The following is a 10,615-nucleotide window of genomic DNA, read 5'->3' as shown; positions in this document are numbered from 1 at the left end:
TTGTCACAATTATCGTCATAGAAGTGTCATAAGTATGACAAAAAAATTTCGTTCGGCCCAAAATGTCACGGATGTGTCTTTTTTTTGTAGTGCATATTGCACCACAAAAAAATCAATTTTTTGGCTATTTTAAATGATTTTACTGTTCACACTCGGAGCATATAGACCTTTGTGCAGAAATGCCGCATCTAGATTACGCTTCTTTCTATATCTACGCGATTGCATTTTTTTAATTTATCTATGTAGGTGCAAACCTTGGTCAATCTCTAGATCATCATGCTAGGAAATCCAGTGAATGGTTACTTGATCTGTAGCCGCAAGTCCTTGCATCTTCCTTTTTATCATTGCTGGATGAGGAATGGCCATCCTCTATTGGGATACGCAAGCTGTTTGATGGAAGTTGTGCTTGGGAAGGGAAGTTGTGCTTGGGAAGGTCTGTCTGATGACCCACAAGTATAGGGGATCAATCGTAGTCCTTTCGATAAGTAAGAGTGTCGAACCCAACAAGGAGCAGAAGGAAATGACAAGCGGTTTTCAGCAAGGTAATGTCTGCAAGCACTGAAATTGTAAGTAACGAGTAGTTTGATAGCAAGGTAATTTGTAACGAGCAAGTAATGGTAACGATAACAAAAATGCAGCAAGGTAGCCCAATCCTTTTGAGGCAAGGGACATGCCAAAACGGTCTTATGATAAGCAAAGCGTTCAATATAAGCAGTAGGAACAACTGGATCAACATTATAAATTATAGTTTCATCTTTAGCTATTACTGGTTCTTCAATTTCTTCTTGGATAGGTGGGTGATATTTGAACCACTTCTCCTTAGGGAGATCAACATGAGTAGCAAATGATTCACAAAAAGAGGCTACTGTCTCAGAGTCAAGTCCATATTTAGTGCTAAACTTTTGAAAAGCATTGGTACTCATAAAAGATTTAACACAATCATACTTGAGCTTAAATACCTGACTCTTTACCTTTGTCAAGTTCCCAATCTTCAGAGTTGCATTTAATTATTTCTAAAAGATCCCACCGGAAGTCAATAGTCTTCTTCATAAAGAAACCAGTACAAGAAGTATCGAGCATGGATTGATCATCACAAGAAAGCCAAGCATAAAAATTCTGAATGATAATTTCTCTTGAGGGCTCATGATTAGGGCATGAATATAACATTGACTTAAGCCTCCCCCAAGCTAGAGCGATACTTTCTCCTTCACGAGGCCAAAAATTATATATATAATTCCGATCACGATGAAACTAGATGCATATGATATTTTTTTGGTGAAATTCCAATTTCAATCGATTCCAATTCCAAGATCCAATATCATGGCATAGTCCATACCATGCCAATGCTTTTCCCTTCAAAGATAAAGGGAAAACCTTATTACCCTAGTCCGATCGGTGACCAGCAGACTTCCTTAGTCCCCGACAGGCGGCATGTCCAGCAGATGGTCACATACACCTAGCATGCTTTCCGACGACATATCGGCCATGTCTTCTAACGCCCGACATCATCCGCCGGCAACTAAAGTGCAGTAATCTGAAAATTGGCATCGGGGGTGTAAACTTATCGACCATAGGAAGAGGAAGAATTCGTGGACCATAGGAAGAGGAAGAATTCGTGGGGATCGAGGAGTGAAAATTGTGTGGGAAAAAGAGGAGGATGTCGGCATCCTGGAGAAGAAACTCGAACGGTCTTTCGAGACATGTCCGTGGACCAGAATATAAAATATATTTCAGCAACTATGAAGCAATATAAAATATAGTCGCTTGACAAATTGAAAATATGACCAGAATCAAAGATTTGATGATGTGCTCACATGGATGGACGGAATAAGCTCCAATCTTCAGGAGAGTGATGATTTGAGCATATTGAGGACATGGAAAAATTTCAACTCATTTGGATAAGCCTAGTTAGAACCTCCTTCACAAAGCCCCTTTCTGGTCAAAAACTTTAGAAATTAATTGAGGAATATTTACTAGGCAAATAAAGTTGAATTTTGGCATGTGGCAATGATATGGATATGAAAGAGTGCCCAAAATGTTTGGGGGCAATCAAGAAGATATAAATGACACTTCCTTCACAAAGTGCCATTCAGGGCAGAATAAGAAAATGAATATTTGTGAATTATCTTTGAACATGGCAACGAAGGATTTTGACATAACTATAGAAGATATGTCCCAAAGGATTTATGAGAATTTTGTGGGATACAATGGCAAGATAGAAATATAGGTTGCTTCACAACCTAGGGAAAAAAGGATTATTCCTTTAATAGAAAAAAAAAAAGAATATTCCCAATAAAAAGAATTTGGGATTGGGAAAGATGAAAATGACATGGTCTTGGGATGGATTTGAGACTGACAAGCCACTTTAGAGAGTGAGAAGAGATAATCTTCCCAGGTTTCCAGACCACAGAGCCGCATAAAACAAATCCAAAGCAAAAACCCAAAGAAATTCAAAAGAAAAGGAAAGGGCCAAAATCTAGGGTGTTACACAACCCCTAGCCCGACGAGCGTTTTTTAACCATCAAAATACATTGTATAGTGCGAATACGTGATGTACTTTCTAGGGAGCTTGGCTTCTGTCCATTCAGCCACGAAATCTGCCAGCACCTGAGATTCAATAGCTCGGCACGACCGATATGTTATTTCGAAGGGAAGGAGCTCTATGGCCCACATGGCGATGCGTCCCGTGGTGTCCCTATTGTTAATTTTGTCGTTTAAGGGCACTTTGAATGCCACGGTGACCGAGTATTCTTGGAAGTAGCGCCGAAGTTTTCTTGATGCCATGAAAACGGCATAGGCCATCTTCTCATAATGTGGATATCGTGTTTTACACGGAGTTAGGACTTCGGAGACGTAGTACATGGGCTTTTGAACCTGAAGCTTATGGCCCTCCATTTCTCGTTCGACCATGGGAACCGCATTGACTATCTGGTTAGTGGCTGAGATGTATAGTATCATCGGCTCACATGTGTCTGGTGCCGTTAAAATGGGATTTGTGGCGAGGAGGGCTTTAATTATCTTCCAGGGTGATCGCTGCCTCGGTGATCCACTTAAAATTCTTGGTTTGTTTTAGCAATCTGTAAAGGGGTAGAGCTTTTTTCCCGAGCTTTGAGATGAAGCGGCCACACAGCCTGCCAAATTTTGGACGTGTTTGAGCTCGGTTGGCACCTCTCTAGTCAGGCCAGGGCTTTAATTTTGGTTGTGTTGGCTTCAATTCCTCGGCTGGACACAATGAAGCCGAGGAGTTTGCTCGCCGGCACACCGAAGACGCATTTTTTGAGGTTTAGCTTAATTTGTACTCCCGCAGACTGGTGGATGTTTCGCGAAGGTTGTCGACCAGTTGTCCGGCGTGTTTGGTTTTGACAACCACATCGCCGATATAGGCCTCTACGGTTTTTCTGATGTGTTTTTTCAAACATGTTTGGATCATACGCTGGTACGTTGCGCCAACGTTTTTCAGTCCGAAAGGCATTGTGTTAAAGCAAAAGAGCCCGTAGGGCATGATGAATATGGTTGCAGCCTGGTCGGATTCCTTCATCTTTATATGGTGGTATGCCAAGTAGGCGTCTAGAAAACACAACAAGTCATGCCCTGTTGTGGCATCCACGATGTGGTCAATGCGTGGTATGGGGAAATTTTGGACGGTAGGAAGAGGTAGAATTCGTGGGGACTGAGGAGTGAAAAATGTGTGGGAAAAAGAGGAGGCCGAGAGGGTCTTTCGACACGTGTCCCTGGAACTCCCACTCCTCTCTAAAGCGCGGCACCCTCCTTCGCTTCTTCCTCCACAAACCCCCGGTCTTGCGTAGTCGAAGAGAGAGAAAAACCCTCGCCGTCGAGAATGAGGGCCGCTCTCCGCCTCGCCTCCGCCCTCCGCCGCCTGCCAGCTCGCACCGGCGACCTCGTGTCCTCGCAGGCCGTCCTCCCGCCGCTCGCCGGCCGCGCCCCCCTCCTCTCACGCGCCCTCTCGCTCCCTCACCTCCCCGCCGCCGTCCGTCGTTTCTCGGACAAGAGCCCAAAAGACCACCTTGACCGCGCCACCACCCTGATCAAGCAAGGGGAGCTTCTCGTCGAGGAAGGCAAGGTCATTTCCCGTCACCTCCCAAGGGGGTCAAGGACTCCACCAAGGATCGGCTTCGCGACTTCAAATCAGGCCTATCGGAAATCATCAGGTACTCGTCTTTTGCTTTGTGAGTTGAATTCCTCCTCAGTTCCTATCTTATGGCGGGATTGGGGGGAAAAAGAAGCGTTTTGTTGGCTTATTATGGAAAAAAAAACTCCGTTTGGGCCTGATTGGGCTTGAAAACCGTTTGTTGTTCTTTGGATTTGACGGTTGATTCTGCTGCAGGCTGCAATTTCGCCATCATTGGGTAAACCGCGTTGCTTGGCTGAGGATCTCAGTGCACTCTTTACTTATCCTCGTCACCGGTGGGATCCTCATCCATCTTGGGGGCTCTTACCTGTTGGACTTATGCAAGCCTCACATGAAGGCGATTGCTACCAAGGCAATTGACAAGGCGGAGGAGAGGGGTAAGGAAGTGGCAAGGTCGGACAAGTCGAGGGCGGCGGCTCAGAAATTCATCGATCAGGCCATCAACAGTTTCTCCATATGGGCGCTTGTGTTTGGCTGGAAGAAGAAGAAGGATGAACCCAAGAAGGAGGAGGAGGAGGCACCCAAGAAGTAGAGGCTCAAGCCCAAGGAGGAGGGCACAAGCAATTTTTTGTTCATTGAAAGGGGGTCCCGCGATTGACTGCGCCAATCAGTTTTTATTTCTCAATCTTTACTTTGGTGCTCTCAAACTTATCAATGTGTTGCCTGTAATGGTTCAAGATCTCTGTTTTGGGTCGGTCCTGTGAGAATTTTAATATCCAATATTTAGTTGACTGATGATGTTTCTTTTAAGGAGGAGTTTGGGTACTTTGATATATATATATATATGTTTCTAACCTGTCAATTTGCGGGCATTGAGGCTACCAATTGTGCTGCACGCTCTGCGTCGCAAGTCTATGTAATGTTCAGGTGCCTGATGTGTTCCCGGTTCTTGTGGCGGCGCACACGGCCCTGCTATCCAAGTCGGGGGAGTCGCTGGCCACGAGGACCCTGCACTCGGAGCTCGTTTACAACTACTCTGGCTCGAAGCATGTGGGTTGCTCTACATCTTACTTCTTCATCCTCTTTTCACAGACTTGTTATTATTACTCTGTGTCTGTGTGCACTTGATCTTACATTACATGATGATGGCATTATTGCTCTAGTGCGGGTTTAGTGACATCTTGGTTGGTTTTGTGTTTCCTAGATAACAGAGTCCCTGAAGCGACGCGGCATCACTGAGGACACGCGATATATCCTGGCTGCCGAGTTTGATGCTTCAGACAAGGAGGTATAATGTTCAGAATGCACCCCTTGTTCGGACATGGTTTTGAACCTGTCAGTTTCTTGCGAATAACCCTGCTTGAATTGTTTGAATCTCGCTTGAGCACCACAAGTCTGAAGTTTTGAACTTTCCTGCCCTGACGGTTGTAGTGTATAAACTGAAAAATCTTTCAAAACCTAGCTGAAACTTTCTTGCTTTGGGCATCTAGCGTTAGTGCTCTAATTATGGGCCTTGAATCAAGAGCTTCTTGTAACTACTCAAGATTTCGGTAAATAACTTGAAGCGTTTTATGTCTATCACAGTCTGGTTCATGTTACCAGATATCTGAAAAAAAAACATTATAAGAAACCAAAATTCTCATATTTGATCTGTGGTCAGTGTGTCGATTAGATCATGTGCCCGGCGAGCAGACTAGATTGGATCATTTGATTTCACATGGAGTCCGTCAGAATGCAATTCTATGACGAATTTGGTTTTGCGGGGCCTGCGTGAATAGTATACCTTATCGTTTATGTTATACATGTATGATCCTGGCCTGTGGGACGCAGCTGCAACTCCAACTCGGTATTTGAAGTCCTTCCTGCTGAGTGCAGTCACCAGCTCTTTTTGTTTTGTTTTTTTTGACAAAAGAGTCCTTCCTTCTATCGTTTTATGTTGGCTTTGAATATGCAAAAGATTCATATTTCTACCACCTTCAGTTTATCAACATCGATGCGTCGGGCCCATCACCAGCCCCAAACTTGTAGCATATTTATCAAGTGCAGTAACCTGTTCTCCTCACTTGGCTTTTTGGTATGTTATGATTCTCTTACTACTGTAGCTTGCCTGGATGGTTACATATCGTTAGATGAACAAATTTAAAAACAGAGTTTTCTTTATCCTCTCTTGTAATGTTAGTTATGTGACACCGATAGAAGGCAGAGCAGATCGCCAAAACTCCTAGCAAGTGGTTAATTATGACAGGCCGTTGGCATTTAGAAATATTTGACGAGACATTGGTTTAGCAAATAGAGATTTGCTTTGAGAAATAAGGGTCATTTTCCAATTTTAGTCTAGGATGCTTGTGATTAGTTAATCCATTCAAAGGAGATGCACTTTTTGGTTTTAATCATTGTTTGGGTCAAACATATACGATGGGTTACTGTGTTTATAGATTATTTGTAAATTCTGTTCCTTGACCTTTGTGTGCTTGTCGTTCGGCATGTACATAATTTGCAGTTTTATGGAGGGCATATATGTTTGTCATACTGCCTGCTGTAACATGGATTGTCCTTATTCAGTTCATTTTTCTTTCTTCAAATAGAGAGTACAAATTAGCGATGGTAGCCTTGAATCAGTTTGAACCTTTTACTCTTGCTGTACCATGGTTACTCTAGCTAGTTATAAGAGAAATGCTTACACGAATTTTATTATGTGTTCTGTAAATAGATTGAGTTTTGATGTACAGGTCTAGCCATGGGTCTCTTGTTTGAAGGGTGTATGTTTGTATGTGTATTTCTAAAATGAAAATGGTCTTGAAGTCAAATTGCATATTTGTGTCTGTGAACTTTTGATGCACTTACGTAGTCTTTTTGTATTTTGCCTGTGCACAAGAAGACAGTCAGGCCTTGTGAATCTAACACAAGAGCTAGTGCATCAAGTGAGTGAAGGCATCAGGCTTTTCTCGTTATTTTATTCTGTTACTCTACTAAACTGCCACACCACACATACATATATCAATGTTGTGGTGAAACAACACAGGATGAATATGTGGCATTAATGGTTTTAGCAATAATGAGTTAAATTTCTGAAATAGTACTGGTGGGCAAATATTTATCTTTCTTTTTCTATTTAAGGATTGAACTTGTACTTTCTATTGCCACTCGTGGGCAGTCTGAAACATTGGAGTAGCTTTTTACCTGTCGTTGATCTCTATTGCCAGCCTGATAATATCTGAGGTGATATTACAAAGAGATTCACCACGTGCTTATGATGAAAATAATTTGCTCGCCTGGTGCCTATCCTATCGGTGCGAGCATCAATCACGGCACGTGCAGCCCCGGTAGGTCGAGGCGGACTGGAGCACGGTGAGTCCTGACCAGTGACGCCGCGGTGTTGCAGTAGAAGAAGAAGGTGCACCGGGCTGACGATGAACATGCTTCTGTGTAGGTTGAGCTGGGCGACAGTCTCGCTGACGACCAGCACCACGAGGCACTGGTGGAACATCCACACCACATACGAGTATCTGTGGGAGTAGAAGAATAAAAAAAAAACATCCACACCACATACGAGTATCTGTGGAGTTGAAGAATACTATGCTCTGAAGCATGTCATAGCACACGGGGTTTGCATGAAACTGAGGGTCAGTGGGTCACTCCCTGACGCTCTTGTGTTGGGGTGTAGTCTTCCAGATCTCGTCGGATGAGAAGGCCGTTCTTTTCACGCCCAAGTGTTAATGGAATTAGGAGGTCCACTCATGGTGATTCCTTTAAAGGTAGGCAGGTTGCTTTTTCAATTATTATTTTGGCATGAATCCAAGATGTATCAATTAATTTTTTGATAACCTATTGGTTGTGCGATCTGCTGTTTCTCTCTCTTGCTGAACGGGTCGCGTGACGACGATGCCACACAGATCTGATGGTTACGCGCATCCACATCGAACAGCTCCCAAGTGACACAGGGAAGCCCTGGCTGGTCAACCGGCGTAGAGCAGCGCCCAGAAACAATTCTTTTGGGAATAAATTATTTATCGTTGCAAGCAAATTTTCATCATAATAGGTGCACTGCATGATTCGATGTTGGTTTCATTTCAATTCATTTTTATTACTATTTACATTTACCATGATTACTAATTACCAAAAAAAACATATATGAGGTCAAAGGAAATAAAAAAAAGGAAATATCTATTACCATTCAATAGATTTAGTAAAGAGCAAAATACATTACCATTCAATAGATTTAGTAGTTGCAAACCCTTTAATTTAGCATCAAAGGACGAGTCCCGTTACTAATGATGCCATCTAAGAACAAGCCATATGCATAATCCAACAAAGAATGTTAGCTATACATTATTTTGACAGGGCAAACTAGGAATATGAGCGTGAGCCATGCATCAACTTGCTCTCTCAAATATTTGATCAAGCAGCGCAAGCTGGCTGTCTACACTCAAAATCAGGCCGGCCGTTCCCGACCATGGACTGTTCAGAAATCCCCTTCCCTGCTTGCACATCTCATTGTTTTGTAAAAATCATGGGTATTCACATGAAGACGCAAGAATACCTCTAGCGTCGCCTCTGCTTTTAAGTTTGATCAAATTTGTAGAGTAATACTATATCAAAATCCATAATATCACATTGGTATTTTTAAATTCAACATGAAGTGAATTTACATACTTCTTTTGTTTAATATTGTGGATATCGATATTTTTTCTTTGAACTTGGTCAAAGTTTAAAAAAAGGGTCCCGATAACGTCCATACGTGTGGGCGTTAAGGGTTCTGGCCACCCATTTTGTGTGGTATCTAAATAACCAGTCCAGACGTCAACGTATGGGCAAAACAAGTAATGCCCACATGTCCGGTCTTTGATCTCGCGGTCCCTCTCACACGCCTACGTGTGGGCAAAATAGATAACGCTCACACGCCCGTACTCACGGCCCCACACGCTCCGCGTGGCAGTCATCATGGGTCCCCGCAGTTGCCATGGTCCGGACCCTCTTCCATATTCGTTTAACTGCAGTTGCCATGTTGCTGAACTACAGTTGCCATGTCTGACAACTACAGTTGTCATGGTTGCTCAACTGCAGTTGCCATCTCAGGTCAAGTGTCAGATGCCATTTTTGGACAACTGTAGCTGTTGTCATGTATGGTCTGGTCTACTACAGTTGCCATGATTTGAAAACTTTAGGAGTTGCCACCTACTAACACTAGACAGTTGCCATGTGGCACTAAAAAAAAGGCATGGCAAAAAAACATGTTCGAGTAAAGAGAGAGTTGCCATCTGCTTACAAGCACGCTAGGGCAGTTGCCATGTACCCTGCAAAAACACATGGCAACTCGGGTAAAAAAGAGTTGCCATCTGCTTACAAGCACGCTACTGCAGTTGCCATGTACCCTGCAAAACACATGGCAACTGACAGTTTTGGGTGTGGGAGATGAGACGGGCGTGTGGGTGAACTGATAAACGTCCACACACCAGCCCCTCTGCGTGCGTGAAAATTGGCGTGTGGGCGAACTGCTAAACGCCCACACACCAGCCCCTCCGCGTGGTGAAACAGGCGTGTGGGCGATCGGATGAATGCCCACACACCTGTCCAGTCCTACATGGCATAAAAAATCTGGCAAAATATGTCAAGATTCGTGCAAACACAAACGGACGTTGATTCATGCATATGGGCGAGATGCAAACGCCCACACGTGTGAGCGTTAGTATTTTCGTAAAAGAATAACTTTCTACAAAATTAATACCCCTTATACTTCTTTTGTTGGAACGTAAGAGGCCTGGGGCAGCAGCAAAAATGTGCTGACGTCCTTGCTGAACTTATCACAATTAGGTCGCACGCGTGTTTTCTTCAAGAAACTAAATTATCCTCTCACGATAACCAGAAACTTACCTCGTTTATCCCTAGACAACTCGACTTAGTTCATCACAAAGATGCCACGGGCACCGCTGGAGGTATCCTCTCGGAGGTCTCCTCAGCCCATTTTCCCATCTCCAATGCCGCACAGACTAGATTCACTCTCTCCTTAACTGTCTCATCGCTAGTCTCCCCATTACAAGTTCTCATCTCCAACGTTTATGCACCTACGAATCTCTCCCTCAAACTCTCCTTTCTTGCTGAATTGGCCGCTATTTGACCTCCCCCAAACACGCCCTGGATCGATTTCAAGCTCATGAGGCACGCTCATGATAAAAATAACGACACTTTTAGGCAACATGAAGCGGACTTGTTTAATCAATGCATCAATAGCCTTGCCCTCATTGAGTTCCCCCTGGTGGATAGAGCTTTTACTTGGTCCAATAAGCGAGATAAACCAACTTTGGAAAAACTGGACCTCATTTCTATTAAGAGAAAAGTATATTTTTCGTCCCTCAACTCTTGATGAAGTCTAAATTTGGTCTCTTAATTTCAAAACCGGACAACTTGCACCCCCTAACTATCGAAACCGGACAAGGTTTGTCCCTGGTCTCGATTTTGACCGGTTTTGGTGCCGACTCACCCCGGTTTTGACCCGTGCTCGCTCAAATTCACGTAATTCTTTTATAT

At 43.6% G+C, this 10,615-nt stretch overlaps 1 protein-coding gene across 1 annotated transcript; it reads left to right on the top strand.

Annotated features, from left to right (window-relative positions):
- The first annotated feature begins 3,771 nt into the window (after positions 1 to 3,771).
- On the top strand, positions 3,772 to 4,885 carry LOC109767687 (uncharacterized). The gene is made up of 2 exons (XM_020326411.3): positions 3,772 to 4,169; positions 4,346 to 4,885. The coding sequence occupies exons 1-2, from the start codon at positions 3,839 to 3,841 to the stop codon at positions 4,369 to 4,371; spliced, it is 357 nt and encodes a 118-aa protein (XP_020182000.1). The 5' UTR covers positions 3,772 to 3,838; the 3' UTR covers positions 4,372 to 4,885.
- Positions 4,886 to 10,615: the final 5,730 nt, after the last annotated feature.

The sequence above is a fragment of the Aegilops tauschii genome, chromosome 3 (assembly GCF_002575655.3).
Source record: "Aegilops tauschii subsp. strangulata cultivar AL8/78 chromosome 3, Aet v6.0, whole genome shotgun sequence".
Classification (NCBI taxonomy): domain Eukaryota; kingdom Viridiplantae; phylum Streptophyta; class Magnoliopsida; order Poales; family Poaceae; genus Aegilops; species Aegilops tauschii.
The sequence above is the reverse complement of the archived record's forward strand: the minus strand, read 5'-3'. Positions and strand labels throughout refer to the sequence as shown.